The sequence below is a fragment of the Chiloscyllium plagiosum genome, unplaced genomic scaffold (genome assembly GCF_037043375.1).
Source record: "Chiloscyllium plagiosum isolate Xiang-an unplaced genomic scaffold, Cpla_swu_hap1 HiC_scaffold_3, whole genome shotgun sequence".
Lineage (NCBI taxonomy): Eukaryota > Metazoa > Chordata > Chondrichthyes > Orectolobiformes > Hemiscylliidae > Chiloscyllium > Chiloscyllium plagiosum.
Genome location: NW_028270141.1, coordinates 96048127 through 96067246, shown reverse-complemented (window position 1 = coordinate 96067246; position 19120 = coordinate 96048127). Strand labels below are relative to the sequence as shown.

General features: G+C 40.5%; 1 protein-coding gene across 1 annotated transcript in view; it reads right to left on the bottom strand.

The window, feature by feature from the left end:
- The window catches only part of me1 (malic enzyme 1, NADP(+)-dependent, cytosolic), a 440214-nt gene that overhangs the window by 74178 nt on the left and 346916 nt on the right, over positions 1 to 19120 (bottom strand). The window contains exons 8-9 of the mRNA XM_043685873.2: positions 17037 to 17134; positions 15422 to 15535 (exon numbers count right to left, since the gene is read on the bottom strand). Of these exons, the coding sequence (XP_043541808.1) occupies positions 15422 to 15535; positions 17037 to 17134 (212 nt within the window). The remainder of the gene's footprint in view (positions 1 to 15421; positions 15536 to 17036; positions 17135 to 19120) is intronic.

Below are 19120 nucleotides of genomic sequence, written 5' to 3'. Positions count from 1 at the left end.
CTTAAAACAAATCCCTTCAAATCATTGTGATGGATGGGACCACGGTAGCTACACAATGTGCATCAAAGATGATCGTTCATTTTCTTTGTTTCACATTATACAAATGTAGCAAAATGCTAGTTATCTAGGAAAGGAAGGTCTAGAAATAACAACTATAACACAAGCAAGCCAGATTGATCCACTGAGGAGAATGTTGCATCTTACATTAGAGATGCTCCAGTTAATAGCACTTAATGAGCAGTCATTTGGATTCTGAATGAGAAATGGCTCAGATGTGGTCATAGAAAATAAAAGCTGTTCCCTTACACTTTTTGCCTGAATGATGATAGAATGATGAATGATGATAGATGAAATTTAATATACTATTTAACAATTTGCCGTTAAGTCTTTACCCTATACCCTAGCAATAGGAAGTGAATAACTGTCAAGAGTCTAAGGCATTCTGTGCTCGAAAACTAACAATAGACTTTGGAAGCATCTGCATGATGGAAATGAATGAGCCATTAATGACCACTGGTATTTGCCCTACCTGAATACACATGGTCAGACAAAGGCTATGATTCCCCCACTCCTGTATCAACTGGCAATGAAATCAATAGGCCAAGAGAAGGTGCCTTAGTCTCTTTCCTCTACAGTTGTTGTCCCTAGGGTGAATTTTAAACAGAGTCTCCTATGAAGTTCGAACACAGGCCAGGATCCAGCGGGTTTTGAGACAAAAAAATGCTGGAAGCCCTTAATTTCTCCACCTCCTGGTTTGCTGACATCCTCTAGCCTCCTGTTTGTCCACTTTGGATCCAGCATGGAACGGCTCTGGACTTAATTATTGGCCTTTCCAAAACTTAGGAGATTGAGATCAAGAAATTGTCTCCAATGAAATTGAGAAACAAACTTTCATCACAAATTTCACTGGAACTCAGAGGGGAGTCTTGTCAGAAAACCAAATCAAATTCACTGACCTAAATTCAATGTTTGTAGTTCACTAATTCTGAATTGAAACCAAATACAGTGACAACCTAGTTTACAAGACAATAACCTTCATTTTACAGAACAGTTTCAAACAGTGGCGGTATTAATTGAAAGAATTTAAATAAGGTCACAACACGAAGACCAGAAAGGCTCATTAGATCTTTTAAGTTTGCTCTCTCCTGTGGGAGTCCAATTTATTGACCAAGATGGAAACCCCCAGTTTTCAGGTTAAACAGCCCCAATGTTGCTCAGCTTTCTCAAATTTTCTGAAGACTTGTAAAATAAAGGGATAATGATAAAATGCATCTCTATTAACACTCTTTCCATTCTTGAGCAAAACTAGGAAAGTTGATCACCTCAGGTGATACTCCAAATATCTCAAGCCATCCTGAAATGAAACTTCCAATCAGAGAACAAATTGCGATGACAACTGTATCTCCTGCCCTGTGAATCATAACTGAACATACGGATCAGGTCAACATGGTGCTCCAAACATCAGTGCGCTGGCAGGAACACATCTTAACCAAGGAGACTGGGTCCTTTCCTTCACCTTCCTTAGGTTTGATGGGGCTGGATTACATACATATCAAATCGGAGCAGGTTATTTGGTGTCTCAAGCCTGCTCAGCCATTCATTAATATCATGGTTGATGTGTTTGTGTTTTGAATTCCACATTCCCATCCACCCAGATGACCAAATTCTTCTATCCATCTTAATGTTCAATGACCCCATTTATAGGGCCTGCTGAGGCAAAGAATGCCATAGTCACACAATCCCCAAGAAGAATTCTTTTTGTCGCTCTCTCAAAAAGGGTGACGCCTAATTTTTAAATAGCGCTTACTAGTTTTGGACTGACCCACAAGAGGAAACATCCTTCTAATATCCACCTTGTCAAGATTATCCAAATACTTATACACTTCAAATCAAACATCTCTCATTCTGCTAAATTGCAGCCTGTCTACTTCATAAGGCAACCCACTCATTCCAAGTACCAAAACTAGTCAACATTTTCGAACCACCTCCAGAGCATCTTTCCTTAAATAAATGGACTAAAACCCTTGGGGGGACAGCACAATAGTTAGCACTGTTGCCTCAGAGCACCCGAGGTCCAGGTTCAATTCCTGCTTAGGTGACTGTCTATGATATGTTCTCCCTGTGTCTGCGTGGGTTTCCTCTGGTTTCCTCCCACATACAAAGATGTGCGGGTTGGGTGGATTAATCATGGTAAATTGTCCATAGTGTCTCCAGGGACATGCAGGCTAGGTGGGATAGCCATTGTAAATCCAGATATAGGGTGGGGTGTGGGATGCGCTTTGGATGATGGTGCAAACTAGATGGCCTGAATGGCCTCTATCTGCATTGTAGGGTTCATGATTCTATGAAAACCGGATCCAATATTCAAGATGTGGACTCACCAATGCATAACTGAAGCACAACATCATTTCTTTTATATTCAACTTGTCTCATTGAAAAACCAATATCCCATTAGTCTTCATGATTGCATACTGCACCTGCCTAACATTATGTAACTCATCTATGAGAACACCTAAATGTCTCGGCACCTCTGCTTAATTTTTATTACTCTTGCCAAAGTAAATAACTTCATATTTTCTGACATTGTATTCCATCTGCTGGATAGACTTTCCACACACTCAACCCATCTATATCAGCCCGAAATCGCCTTACGGCCTCTTGACAACATACTTTCCTGCTTATTTTGGTCGTCCTCTGTGAATATAGCTACCATGACTTCCATCCCCATCTCTCTTAGTCATTGATGTAAGTTGTAAAACATTGAGATCCTTGTGGGACTCTTCTCATTACATTCTGCCATTCAGATGTACATCCATTTATGCACACTCTTTTCTGCCAGTCATCTATCCATACTAACATGCTACATCCTCTACCATGAACCTCCATTCTCCACAATAACTTTCAATGCAGCATCTTATCAAATGTCTTCTGGAAGTCTAACTATAGTATTTCTATAGTGTCTACCCACAGCGCATGTTACTCCCATCCTGTAAGTGGCCTGTAAGTGTTTATAAAAACTTTAAATCAGGAGGTAAATGGGAGAGAGGAACTTTATTGAAATTCCAATCACGAGGGAAGCTGTACTAAACAAACTGATGGAGCTGTGAGCTGACAGATCTCTGGGTCCAAATGAACATTATCACAGAGTCCTAAAGGAGGAAAAAGATGCAATGATGGTAATTTTTCGAAGGTTCACCAGATTCAGGAAAGGTTCCATCTGACTGGAAAGCAGCAAACAAAACCTTTCTATTCAGGAAGAGCAACAGGTATCTCTAAGTTAATTAGCTTGTCATCAGTCATAAGGATGGTCTTAGAAATGATCCTGAAAGGGAATGTCGCTGCATACTTCGAAAAACTCAAGGTAATTGGAAAGAGTTGTTTTTGTGAAAGGGAAATTCTATTGAACCAATTTATTAGAATTCTTCAAAAGGAATAAGATCAGATGCAATGCAAGAGAGGTGGTGATCAGCAAGCAGCTGAGCAAATTGGACCTTGCCGGTTGTTGGCAACTGAAAGGCAGGAGTGCCTCCTTTCCAGGTTCCGGATGCAACCGAGTACAAATAAAGCCACTGCCTGCACCTATCCAACAGTTTCCTGACCTGTGATTATACAGTTCTGACATCTGTCTTCAGTGTGCTTTTTACACCTGAACAGATACAGCAAGAGCAGTTCCTGGCCAAGCCTCCAAACTGCAAATTCTCTCTGACTTCTGAAAGAATTCTGTATTTCACCTGAAAAATAAATTAATTTCCCAGATACAAGAATTATACCTCTATCGTTCACTAAAATCCACTTCCAACTGAGCTTCCACAAAACATAATTCTGCCACACTCGCCAATGACAAATCTTCACTAAACATTGATTTACTGCACTCTATTCCAAACAATTTATTTGATTTTTGTGTAATTCACGACTGTAACTTATTTCCTTCTCTCTTTCCTCTTCCTTGAATTCTTGCATGTGTTGCAAATCATACTGCCAGATTTTGAATAGATGAATAAACCTTACTTTGTCTGAACAATAAACAGAGCAGTGGGTCATGTTAAAAATGGACTTTGCAGAGAGGATTTGTGGAAATGCATCACAACCATTTTTTTTTAAGAAGGGGAAAATAAGAAACAAATTAAAACCAACCTCTGTCCAAGACAGAACAGTAAAACTAATTTAATTCTCATCTCCCCTTTGTCTATGATATCAGCAACTTGACATATTGACTGTGCTGATCTCTTCTGTTAGTGTCAAAATTAAGGCATTTCGATAAAGTAGCTAAAGAGAACCAGTTTGCACTAATAAGGGAAACGTTGTCAGAGTAAAGGACAAGAAAAAATTGGGGGAAGCACTGGTGAAGACAAGGTTTGTTTTAAAAATAGCTATTTATGATGATCTGGAAAAGGTGGCAGAAGCTCATCCGCAGTAATTTCCATAATAGATTAAACCATTTAGAGTCAGAGCTGTACATCATGGAAAGTGACCCTCTGGTCCAACTCATCCATGCCGACCAGATATCATAAATGATCTAGTTCCATTTGCCAACATGTCGCCCACATCCCTCTAAACCCTTCCTATTCATGTACCCATCCAGATCTCTTTTAAATGGTGTAATTTGACCAGCCTCCACCACTTCCTCTGCAGCTCATTCCATACATGCACCACCCTCTGAATAAAAACGTTGCTCCTTACGCTCCCTTTAAATCTTTCCCCTCTCACTTTAAACCTATGTCCTCTAGTTTTGGATTCCTTCACCCAGAGGAAAAGGCTTTAACTATTCACTTTATCCATGCCCCTCATGATTTTATAATTGAAGGTCACCCTTCCGCCTCCAACGCTCCAGGAAAAAAATAGTCCCAACCTATTCAGCCTCTCCCTATAACTGAAACCCTCCTACACTGGCAACATCCTTGTAAATCTGTTCTAAACCCTTTCAAATTTCACAACATCCTTTCTGTAGTAGGGAGACAAGAATTGCATGCAGTAATCTAAAAGTGGCCTAACCAATGTTCTGTACAGCCAAACATGACCTCCAACTCCTGTACTCAATGCACTGACCAATAAAGGAAAGCATGCCAAACGCTACTTTCACTATCCTGTCTACCTGCGACTCCACCTTCAAAGAACTATGAACCTGCATTCCAAGGTCTTTTTGTTCAGCAACACTCTCCAAGACCTTACCATTAAGTGTATAATTCCTGCCCTGATTTGCCTTCCAAAATGCAGCTCTTCATATTTCTCTAAACTGAACTCCATTTGCCACTTGTCTGCCCATTTGCCCATCTAATCAAGATCCCATTGCACTCTGCGCTAACCTGCTTTGCTGTCCACAATGCTTGCAATTTTTGTGTCATCTGCAAACTTGCTAACCGTGCTTCCATTTATATAAATGACAAAAAGCAGTAGACCCAGCACCAATCTTTGTGGTACACCACGAGGCACAAGCTCCAGTTTGAAAAGCAAACCTCCATCATCACCCTCTGTCTTCGATCACTGAGCCAGTTCTGTATCCAAATGGCTCTCTCTCCCAGTGATCTAACTTTGCTAACCAGTCTACTATGAGGAACCTTGAACGACTTAGTGAAGTCCAAAAGGTTCACATCCACTGCTCTGCCCTCATCAATCCTCTTTATGACTTCTTCAAAAATGTCAATCAAGTTCATGAGATACTACTTCCCATGCAAAGCTATGTAGACTATCCCAAATCAGTTCTTGCTTTTCCTGTCCCTTAGAATTCCCTCCAACAACTTGCCCATCACCGATGTCAGGCTCACCAGTCCATAGTTCCCTGGCTTTTCCTTACCACCTTTCTTAAATAGTGGCATCGCGTTAGCCAACCTCCAGTCTTCCAGCACCTCACCAGTGACTATCAATGATACAACAATCTCAGCAAGGGTCCCAGTAATCACTTCCCTCGTTTCCTAGAGCGTTTAGGGTACACCTAATCAGATCCTGGGGATTTATCCATCTTTATCCATTTTAAGATGTCCAGGACCACCTCCTTGGTAAAGTGGAGGTTTTTCAAGAAGTTGCTATTTATTTCCCCATGTTCCTGATCTTCCATATCCTTCTCCACAGTAAACACTGATGCAAAATACTCATTTAGTATCTCCCCCATCTCCTACAGTTCCAAGTGTAGGCAGCCTTGCTGATTGTTACTGGGCCGTATTCTCTGCCTTGCTGCTGTTTTGTCCTTAATATATCTGTAGAATCCCTCTGGATTCTTCTTAGCCCTATTTGCCAAAGCTCTCTGTGCCCTTTATACCCTCCTGATTACCTTTTAAGTTATACTCTTGCTGCCTTTATACTCTTCTAGGGATTCACTTGTTCCCAGCTGCCTATACCAGAGATAGGCTTTCTTATTGTTGACTAAAACCTACATTTCTCCAGTCATCCAGCAGTCCATACAACTACCAGCCTTGCCCTTCACCCTAACTGGAACATACTGTTTCTGGACTCTCATTATCTCATTTTTGAAGGCTTTCCATTTTCTAGCCATCCCTTTATCTGCAAACATCTGCCCCCTACCAACTTTTCAAAGTTCTTGCCTAATACTGTCAAAACTAGCCTTCCTCCCAATTAAGAACTTTAACTTTTAGATCCAGTCTATCCTTTTCCATCATTATTTTAAAACTAATAGAATTATGGGTCGCTGGCCCCAAAGTGCTCCCCGCTGACACCTCGGTCACCTGCCCTGCCTATTTCCCAAGAGTAGGTCAGGTTTTGCACCTTCTCAAGTAGGCACATCCAAACTGAACCAGAAAATGTTATTGTGTACACTTAAATTCCTCTCCATCCAAGTCCTTAACACTATGACAGTCCTAATCTGTGTTTGGAAATTAAAAATCCCCTACCATAACCACCCAATTATTCGTACAGATAATTGAGATCTCCTTACAAATTTGTTTCTCAGTTTCCTGTTGATTATTAAGGGATCTATAATACAATCCCAATAATGTGATTGTCCATTTCTTATTTCTCAGTCCCACCCAAATGACTTCCCTGGACGTATTCCCAGGAATGCCCTCCGTATATACAGCTGTAATGCTATCTCTTATCAAAACCACCACTCTCCCTCTTCTCTTGCACACCACCTCCACCCCCCCCAACCTTGTCTGTCCCTCCTATAGGATCTATGCATTGGAACATTATGCTGTCAGTCCTGTCCATCCCTGAGCCATGTCTCTGTAATTGCTATGATATCACTGTCCCATGTTCTTAACCATTCCTTGAGTTCATCTGCCTTACCTGTTAAGTCTCTTGCATGGAAATAAATGCAGTTTAATTTGTCAGTCCTAACTCATTCTCTGCTTTGTTCCTGCCTTCCCTGACTATTTGAATCACTCCTTTTCCCAACTGCAGTCTCAGACTGATCCATTTTATTACCATTTTCCTGGGTCTCACCCCCACTTGACCAGTATATCAGACCCCTTCCAATTCAGGTGCAATATATCCTTATATAGATCACTTCTACCCCAGAAGATATTCCAAAGATCCAAAAATGTGAATCCTTCCCCCTTGTACCAGCTCCTCAGCTACGCATTCACCTGCTCTATCCTTCTATTCCTACCCTCAAAAGCTCATGGTACCAGGAATAATACATACCCTACCACCCTCAAGGACCTACTTTTTAAATTCCTGCCTAACTTCCTATAGTCTCTCCTCAGAATTCTATCTGTTTCTCTTCCTATGTCGAGAGTTCCTATGGTGTACAACAACCTCCTACTGGTCCCTCTCATCTTTGAGAACATTCTGCATCCTAAGACACTTTTGATCCTGGCACCAGGTAAGCAACACACCATTCTGATGTCTCGTGTCAGCTTCAGAAACATCTATCTGTGCCTCTGTCTAGAGAGTCCATTATCACAATCAATTGGTTGGAACCTGAGGAACCTCTCGGTACATCAGAGCCAGTCTCGGTACCAGAAACCTGGCTGTTCGTGCTACATTCGGAGAGTGCAACGCCTCCTACATTTTCCAAAATGGCGTAATTGTTTGGGATGTGGATAGCTACAAGAGATTCCTGTCTGCCTTTCCTGGAGGTAACCCATCTACCAGAGGTATCTGCAGTTTTTCTCCCATCCATCACATCCCCAGCTCCTGTAAATTCCTCATTTCCTTTAATTGCTGCTCCAACTGATCTGTGCAATACGATAGGATTTGCAACCAAACACTTCCTGCAGACAATCAGCAGTAACATGGAAACTCTCCTTAATCTCCCACATTCGACAGGACAAGCACATCATTCTACTAAAGGCCACCTTTGCACCTTAATCTACAGACCCAGAAAATAGCCTTGTCTTACTGCTCTAAAAGCATTGCTCCAAGCTAACCTAGTACCTATGCTTTAAGTTGTTAAAGGTTAATCAAGATTCAGATCTCAAAAACATTTAATCAGAAAAGAACCCACAATTCAAGGATAAACTGACAAGCTATAGGGAAAGAATAGAGACAAGGAACCAATTGGTACCTGTTTCAGAAAACTAACCTATTGAGTTAACGGACCACCTCCAGTCCTGAACAATTCCAGAGCTTATAAACATACAAAAGAACAATAGCAAAGTTGCATATGGACACACTAAGTAGGTCAATAAAACAGTGGGAAATAGAGTTCAGTTAGGGAAATTGGAGCCCATCCAATTTAGATCATTAAGGGATGTTCAAATTGGAGTGACACTCAGAACTGTAGAACAGTACAGATATTTCAGGGTTCAAAGGTAGAAACTAAAAGCTAATGGACAGGTACAAGTAGTTTAACGGTATATTTGCCTTTATCTTGAGAGCTGGAATACAAAGGGTTGAAAATTACATCATTATAAAGCTCTGATTAGACACCTTTTTACAGTCTGTGTTCTGTAAACCTTAAGAAAGCTAAAATGGCTTTCATTTTAGCACAGCATAAACTAGAATAATACTGGGTCTAAAAGAATTAAGTAACAAGAATAGTTTACTCGGTTTAAGAGCCTCCCTTGAGACTTCTTATATAGTCCCTCAAGATACAATGATTTTCTTCCACTCTGGAGTTGTGGGTCCCAGAGATGACTAAGCAGTTCATTGCTGAATTTGCGCACTACAGTCACAGCGTAGAAGTTTAAGGGGCAATCCAGCTGGGGCAATTATTATTTAGAGTAAAGAATTTTATATGATAGATGAAAACTATTTCCTCTGATGGAGATTTCCTTAAAACAGGGGCATAGTCTTTAAACTAGAGCCAGATCGTTTCAAGGTGATGTCAAAAATCACTTCTTCACACAATAAACAGTGTGGATCTGGAACTAGCTCCTCAGAGAACTACTTGGGTTAGCTCAATTGAAAATTCCACAACTGATTTGGATTGAATGGTATTAAAGGAACACAGAGCCAAGATGGCCATATGGAACTGCAATAGAAATGAACCATTATTTAACTGAACGGTGGAATAGGCTTGAGCTATTGAACATTCCACAGCTTGTCATAAGATTTAAAATCCAATCACTTTCAAGTTTTTTTGTTCCCTTTTTAAGATGAAAATCACTGATTACACCCATTTTATTGTTCAAATCTCTTCAATATTTTAATATTGTACAGTAGCTTCAACTAAAAATTGACTGTTGGGTTGCAATGGATTTTACATGATAAATCTGCTTTGTGGAATGCACACTGTGCCCTCCAGGTGTTTGGTATCCCTTCATTTTTGCTTACAGTTTACTTTTGGAAGCTTTCTTTAATGATGTCTTTATCTAAATAGCATTTAGTTCCACTTCCTTCCATTTCAGTTTTATTTCCTTCTAGTTTCTTTCCAAACAACTGTTTTTCCCCATCAACACAAAACTGAAAGGAATTATAACGTGTGATTATAACAGTCTTAGCATTACAGAGAAGCATTTCTTTCCTCCCAAGGCACTCCTATTAACAGTTATTTGAAGAATGTACAATTAAATCAAACACAGCAGAGAAAACTGGGAACAGTAATTCCCATTAAAGTATATAAATGCAAGTCTGAGAATATCATGTATTGACATTACTTCTCTGCAAAGGAATTAGAAGGCAAATCCATATAGCCTTCGAGTTCCTTCTAATCAGAATGCATTTCCCTATTGGTAAGGCAGGACATCTAGAAATAAAGCATAGTCTATTCAAGTTCAAAAGGTGAGAACAAGTCAATAATTCAGTTTCTGAATAGGAAAGTTCACTTTTTCAGGTCAAAAGGCCAAAGAAACCTGCTAGTCATTACCTGATCTGAAATATATTTACTGACAATTGCTTTTAATATACCCAAATGCACGAGGACATTCAGCCACTGTCCTTCCACTTAATCTCATGTGCCACAGCATTTTAGCCCATCTATGAAATAAAGAATCTTGGAATCTAGCAGCCTATACCTGATAATCCATTCAAACAGTGGTTATGATCAACAAGATACACCCAACTTCAGGGACAGATTTTGATTCTTTGATAAAATGCTGTCACAGAAGGTGGAAACCACTCACATTGGCTGTCTGACAAACTTGAGCAGAAACAGCGTCAGGAATAAAGGAGTTAAATCAATTAACAGAAGTCAATAATACAAACTGTTGTCCTTATTATCCTTACAGGTCAGTCAAAGACCCTCTACTGCTCTCATGTAAAAGGAACCAGCACTTTCACTCTCTGCAGTGTGTCATCAGTATCTCCTTATGACATCTGGTGCTTAGTGCTACGAGCTGCAATAAATCTGGATTTGAAACCATGATTGAAAGAAAAACTGTTCAGTTAAACCTGTCTGAACATGTCACATTGTTCAAATTCCTAAAATAGCTTTTTACGGTGAATTGCAATCTTGATATTATAGCCAAGTTGGGCTATAAAGACATCTTAAAAGCTTATAACAATCATCCCCTCTAAACACCAAGGGAAAACACAGTTACAGACAGACCATATGATTTCAGCTAGAATAAATCAGACACCACAAGGTTGTAAAATCTAGCTCCCAAAATGTCTATAGAATATAAAGCTTCCAATGTTTTGCATGGACATCCACATTTGGGTTCTTCTCGGATCAGTACACCAGTAGCTGAAGTTCATCAGGCCTCCTAACAACCAATGTTAATCATAAGGTGGAGGAAGCTCAGACAAAACTAAGAGCACAGGAGGTACCTGGAGAAGGAATCAATGGCAACCAAGCCAGCTCAAGTGAATTTGAATCACAGATGGTGGGGGGAGCCATGGGCAAAACGAAAAATCAGTTGTGCTAGGGCCTTGGATATGTCTCTCACGTGGTGTGAGGCAGCCACTTGAAAGGAGGACATACTGCCTGAGCCCAGCCCCTTGATAGAATGGACTGAATTAGACAAGACCTAAATGTCACAGGGGCAAGACTGAGCTTGTTGGGGCTGGTGAAAGCCAACATGAGGGTTGTAGCTTATATTTCCCTGATTGATGACATCTGTCTGCCACAGACATATGGAAACCTAGAAAGTAGGAGGAATAGACCATTCAGCTCTTTGAGCCTGGTCCACCATTCAATCTGATCATAGGCAATCAACCAATTCTGTATCTGTTCCCACTTTCTCCCCACACCCTTTGATCCCCCCTTAGTCTTAAGACCTAGTCAAACCCGTTCAATACATCAATTATAATTCTCATTTGTCCTCCAAGGACGAAGCAGCAATGTTCATCATCTGCAGTGTTTGATGTGGCTTCAGTGAGCATGTAGGAGATGGCCATGATCAATGTGTGCCTGGAAAGTTCCTAGTAATAACCGTAAAATACCATAGGCAATTGAGACTTCACTCAGAATTTCCTTTCCTGGTGTTTTCTCGCTGCGTCCGAGATGCATTTCAATTCGAACGAGAGCAGACCGATTATTCTTTCATTACACCAGGAATGGAAATCCTGCACGAGCTTCTCCCAGCAGGGCATGGGAAAAGGTGATGCAAACAGTGGCCAATCATTGGGGCCCACATTCCACCAAGGGGCTGGGCTCAAGCAGTATGTTCTTCTCTCAAGAGGCTGCCTCACACCATGAGAGAGACCCACCCAAGGTCCGAGCAAAACTGAATTTTTGTTCTACCCGTAGCTCCCCCCACCATCTGTGACTCAAATTCACGTGTTGCACTGAAACCCCTGAATTTCAAACTGAGCCAATTGACCAGATTTCCCAGAGCTCCCAGAGACACAGCAATTGAACTGGCTGCCCTCGGGCAGTGAAATCCCCTACCTCCCCCGTTCTCTTGGGTCTCAGCCAGTCCTGCTGCTGCATGTGGAGACCTCAAGCTCAGACGAAGAGATGCTGTGCTGCAATGACCTGGGCAAGGCTCCAATGATGCAGATAAAGTGGAGCATTAAAATTGCATGGCCTCCTTCCTCTCAATCTGAATGGGTCACAAAAAGTTACACGTTCTCCCACCCCACCTCCAGCATCAAAGGATAGCACAAAACCACACTTTAGCTCAATTTATTGGAGGAACTATGTGGTTTAAGGGAGAAAAATTAGCTTGAACTGCAAAAATTGTGTAACAATAGAAAAAGGAGAGAACTGCTTCACTATTTAAATAAGATTTACAAAGAATTAGCTCAATTCTTAAAGTGAAAGTTTTAAAATATAATGTATTATGTCAGAGTGGCACAGTGGCTAGCGCTGCTGCTTCACAGTGCCAGGGAGCTTCGAATCCAGCATTGGGCGATGTGTGCAGTTTGACGATTCTCCCTGTGTCTGAGGGTTTCCTCTGGGTTGTCATGGACCAGGCCAGACCCCCTCAAAACATTTTAAGAAAGTGGCCCAGACCCTAATTTTGCGAGTTGCTTGAAGCAGGTGTAACACATTGATATTCCAAGAGATGCCACTGGTGAAACCATTTAGTTTTAAACAGAACAGAATTTATTTCCAAGATTACCGAATGAAACACAAATAAGAGAACAGAATGTAGAATAACATAAGTTGGCCAAAAACCCAAAAGACCATTCCAACTTAATTAGATTAGATTAGATTAGATTAGATTACAGTGTGGAAACAGGCCCTTCGGCCCAACAAGTCCACACCGACCCGCCGAAGCGAAACCCACCCATACCCCTACATTTACCCCTTACCTAACACTACCGGCAATTTAGTATGGCCAATTCACCTGACCCTGCACATCTTTGTGATGTGGTAGGAAACCGGAGCACCCGGAGGAAACCCACGCAGACACGGGGAGAACGTGCACACTCCACACAGTCAGTCGCCTGAGGCGGGAATTGAACCCGGGTCTCTGGCGCTGTGAGGCAGCAGTGCTAACCACTGTACCACCGTGCCGCCCATGATGCTGTTCCAAATACTTGCGACAATCCCCATTAACACTCCTTGGCATAAAAGGTAAAACTCAAACACAGGGTCTTACAGGAGAGATGTCAGATAGAGAGGACCAGCCTGGGCCTGCTTCTTTGGGTCCAGCAGCATCAAAACTGCCTGACTGCCTTCGTAAATAGCTAGACCACCAAACACCAAAGCAAACCAGAGGGAAGCTGGGTTGGTAGAACTAGCTATTCCCCTTTCATTGTCCAAATGCTTTTTTTAAACTTAAAAGGCTTTTGCTTGAGGCAGTATCTGTTAGCCATAATCAAACTGGCCCTAAAACCCTTCAACTTTAGACTTTTTGGAGTCTGTAAATCTTTTACAACTTCTCTGGGGAAAAAAAAACAAGGACAACATAACCTTGTTAAAGGTGCAGCATTGTCACAGGGTGCTCTGGTTTCGTCTCAGTCCAAACATGCGGAGGTTAGATGGATTGGAAAATGAGAAATGGGAGGTTATGGGAATAGGGTGGGGTGCGGAGTCTGGGTGGGATGCTTTTTTGGAAGGTGCAGATTTGATGGGCTGAATGGCCTCTTTCCACACTATAGAGATTCTATGATTCCAACACATTACATCAGAAGATGGGGAAATGCTAATTGCTGACCAGTGTTAAGTAGTAAGAAAAATGTTGTGAAAATAGGAGAATAAACAACAATGAACTTGAGTACTTCTGTGATTTGAGCAGAAATAAGACAGAAAGCCACATTCAAAAGGTCATTGCTCCACGTTGTAGTTCACGTCACGATCATTGTAATGGTACACATCATCAAACATCTTGGTGGAGACAATAATGAAAATGCTTAGTCTTAACTCATAGCCTTTTTAACTCTATGACTAGGAATGGAACAAAAGACTACGCATTATCCAAGATGCATGACAGAATGCCTTCACAGAACTGTTGAACTATGATAAATTTCTCAAGGCAGTCAATTTTCAACATTACCTAAGTGAAGGCCCATATGACTGACTGAAAAAGATCTTCACCAGGTTAAGAACTGTGGTGTAAAGGGCTATGTTCCTTTCTTAGGATTTTTCCTGAAGCTGTCTAACTGTGAGCACTATTTACATGTTGCCTACCTTTTCTGAAAGCACACCAACTCTCCAGCAATGGGTCACGGTGGGGATAATGCACTAAGCATTTTGAAAAAAATCTGATGAATGTTTTGATGGCAATGGACAGGGAGTGAAATTAATTTGTGATTACCAATTTCCTTTATTTTGGCAGAGGTTGACATTCTGTAATTTTATGGGATACTCCTTTACATCTGAAAAGGCAGGAAAGAGTTCAATGAACTTCTTGACCAGGCAGTAGTTGCCATGTGGACATCAGCGAGAAAAGCATCAGCTCTTGGAGATTTTCCACTAAACAGGAGTTTGATTGTGTTCTGTGTTTCTAACAGTGTGGATATCTGTGGAGAGAATAGTTGATGACAGTGTGACAGCTTTTTGATTACTTCTTCATCAATGGATGAAAGCCAATTAGAATGGCATTAAAGTTCTCTGCCCAGCTTTCTATACTTTGTCCATCAGTATTCTTGACCTGTCAGTAATAAGTTGGTCACCAGGATATTTTCTGTCTCATCCACAGTTCTATGCCCTCAATGTTGTACTGACATGCCTTCAAGACCATGGATCTTAAATTTGACTTATTCACCAAATCCACCAGAATTTGTCTTTGCACGTCAGGTTACAAGACAGGATGGCTGCCCTCACGTGCTTTGCGCTGCCCAAAGTGGTTTCCTGGGGTGTGGCCTACTTGAAGCCACGGGTGAAAGCTGGATGAGGACTAATACAGGATGAGATACTCAAGAATTTCTCTTAAGACTTGACTTGAATTGCTATCAACCTGCTTGAGAGAGCTGCTACCCCTTCCTTAAACCCCATTTATTAAAGTAGCCTAGACAGAATGTTCACAATAGAAGATAAACATTTCAATCCACAGTCAACACATCCTAAAGCAACATGTGGGAGGGGGCACTATCTCAGTGATAAGCAGAAAAAAAGAGCAACAAACCTAAAACTAACATCTGGTATTGGAGTATGATAGAATTATATACTTGTTATATTAAAATCTGGCACAGCACTTACTTTATTACCATCAAGACAGTGAATCTATCCCTAAATGTTTGCGTTTTGTTTTACCTTAACAATGAGGCCTTTAGAGTCAACCATCCAAATCTTAGAAAGAGCCTGCTGTACAGGTATGTCTTCCTTCTTCATTGCCATCACTATGAGATCCGCTATTCCCATGGCAGCCTATGTTAGGAAACAGAGGAAAATAAAATTAGATGCAAAAAAAATATGTTGAACAGTTAAAAATTAGCAATATAACCTTTTGGATTTTCAATTTAAAAATGTGGTTTCTTTTTAAAATTATTTAGATTATATTCCCTACAGTGTAGAAACAGGGCCTTCGGCCCAACCAGTCCACACCGATCCTCCGAAGAGTAACCCACCCAGACCCATTTCCCTCTGACTAATGCACCTAACACTATGGGCAATCTAGCATGGCCAATTCACCTTGCCTGCACATCTTTGGACTTTGGGAGGAAACTGAAGCACCCAGAGGAATGCACATAGACATGGGGAGAATGTGTAAACTCTACACAGGCAGTCGCCCAAGGCTCTGGGACCCTGGTACTGTGAGGCAGCAGTGCTAACCGCGGAGCCACCGTGCCGGACTTAAAAGATTTTCTCCTCTTTTAACAGGTCATGTCTTGGCACACAATGCACCATTTTAAGTTGATGACATGAGTAACAACAATTGTATTCCAAAACTACAGGCTTGGTGGTTTGAGCAACAAGAAGGGATTCACTCTCTGATCTTCATTCTCTGTCAAAACTACCTGACCTCTGCTTCAAGATTGTGGCTCTAACTATACTCTCAAAGATGTATGGATACGGAGAATAAAACTACATCCCATTTAATGCTGCACAATACAATGGAGATTCAACAGACTATATTATCTCCAAAGTAATTCGTGATTGTAAATTATTTTAGTTCAGATGCAGCTGCCAATATGGGAGGTCCAATTTGACGCGACATCAAATTTCTTTGCACTTTGATGTCTTAGTATTTTGCGACCCAAATATTAAAGTATACCTGCACATCAATAGATTTCCAATCGAACCACAATAGATTTGGATCCATTGCATCAACATCTGGGAGTTGGGACGCTAAAGATTAATAACTGTAGCAACGTTGGAGACACTTTGTTAACCCAAGCATGGCAGGAGTGTCAATCACTGACGTGCATCAACAATATATTTCTAGGAAGGTTATTTGACCTGAAACGTTAACTGATTTCTCTCCACAGATGCTGCTAAACTTGCTGAGCTTTTCCAGCAATTTTGTTACACATTCCATTATTTGGATAATTCTCAAAGAGGCTTTACATTGAAGGTGCAGAATTTACAATCTTGGGATTTGCTGCAAAGCGTGTAATAATTTCAATTTTAAACATTCAACAAAAGGCTAAGATAAAAAATGGTATTTTAAGCCAGTTGGCTATGTCAGGCAGGTAACAAAGGGACAGCAAGACATGGTACTGAATACATTCACGTTTACCAAACAAAGTTCTACAAATCTTTCGAAAACTAAGTTTTCGATAAATAGTATATTGAACTCATTTGCAAGAATCATCCAGCCCATCATATCTGTACCAACCTCCCCTCTTAAAGATCTTCAGAGTTAAGAAGTAAATGCCAAATAAAAGGAGAGTTAACCAATCTTACCGATGGTCACTTACTGACTTACCTCTCCAGCACCTTGAAATAAGAATGTGTGATCTGACAATTTATTCTTAGTGATGCGCAAAGCCGCCAATAAACCAGCAACTGCCACTGCAGCCGTCCCTAAACAGAAATACATTTATTAACATCAATACCATGCAAATACTTAAATGACTGAATTTGAAATTTATACAAGCTAATTAAAGTTATTTTTTTCTGTACACTGTTTTATTCAATACTTGAATTGAATTGAATTGGAAATGGTTACACCTTTACTGTGCATAAGTGCAAATTCTTTATAAAGTTAGAAACATAATTCATGCAGCACGACATTAACAAAGAAGAGATAGCACCAATGGCATGACAACTGTATCCTCAAATAAATACATTTTCCACAGATTTTAATTGTTCTGGATCTTAGGAATTGCATAAAATCTTTCCAATCATTATATTCTCAATCATTAAGACATATCATTATTGGAGGCTTCCATTTGATTTGCAGCTCATTTTCATTTTGCTGCACTTACTGAAATTTACAGACCACGATTGCTAAGCTGCAACTTACAGAGGCAGAATGTTTACCTCCAAAACTCCTACACACACACAGCATAAGTTCTGAAGAAGTCATGTCAGAATCAGAAGGTTAACAATTTCTCTCTGCAAACTTGCTGCCAGACCTGTTTTCCAGCATTTTCTGTGTTTGTTTCAGAATTTCAGCATCCACGATATTTTGCTTTCATTTCAGTGAACAAAGATAACTAATCAAGATTCTTGAAATTTACATTCAAATGTTTGGTTCAATTAATTTTGAAAACTAACCAAGAAAGAGTTGCTAAATGCCAAAGGAAATGTGCCATCATTACAATTCAGTGAATAGCATGGATGCAATTGAAAACCAAATCCACTTTATATGCTCAGTGCAACTCCTACTTTGAAAATGAGCAAGCTTGCAAGATCTGAATAAGTGCTTTGGACAAAAATATTACATTTAACTCCAGACACACAAAATAGGTTGAGACATTGAAATATCTACAAAGACGTGCACACACAAAAGACATTAATTATAGTAACATTATTGTGAGCGTTTCATTTGTTTCGTTTTATTTCAAGCCTCAGTTTGGATATGAGAAAGTTATTGAAAAAAATGGCAGTTGAAATATTTTCACAAAGCAATTTAAGTCAATTTTGAGGAAACAAAGAGACAACCACCACCAACGGGCATCTTCTACAACTAGAGGTTGCTGGGTTTACCCATGCCAATGTCGTTATTATAGACATTTCTAACGGGAAAAAGCTACCATGTGTCAGAAACATTGGAAACAGGAACAACATTTTGGAGTCAGGAAATACACAAGAATGCAAGATTTTTTAAATATAGATTTTAATATACAAAAAGATTCAGAAAACCTTCCATTGTTGCCAGTGAAAAGACTTTATTGCTGTAGCAAATTTAATATGCTAGGCCATGCGTGAGATGAACAGAAATAAATGCAACTAAAGACATGAGTTAATCTGGAAAAGCTCTGCTGAATCTGAATTAATCTTTTAGAAAGAAAAATGGCGACGTGTCCTTCAATTGTTCTATACCATTCGTAACTTGCCAATTCAAACCTTGGTCAGGCTCGTTGTGAAACTTGTTAGTGCTAAGCAGCAGTTCTCTCAGTGCGTGAGGTATCTTCAACACGAGATTCGTGCCTGCTTGTTGAAGTTCCTTCTGGCTCAACCGAGTCACTGACTACTGCTACAAGGTTGGGAAAGGGTGAGTGGGCACAGAATGCCTCTGTAAAGTGGGTAAACTGCGACTGAATCGGAGTATGTTAACGATATGAGACCAATGGGGATGACGACCATACCAGTTCTTGCTTCTGCCCTTGTTCTATCTAAGCAAGCTGACTGGCACACACCTCATGAAATGCTGTTTCTACAAAGCACTGTGCAGGACAAGATGATCATGAGTCTGAGGCCGAACAGCAGGTTTCCAATTCCTCACGTCCTCTGAGGGTCCAGCACTATAGTGATGATGCACTGGTGTCAGTATCTTCGGAGTAGAAGGAAGCACTCTGTAACCTGAATACTGAAACCTTTAGGGGTCAGATCAGCTTTACATTA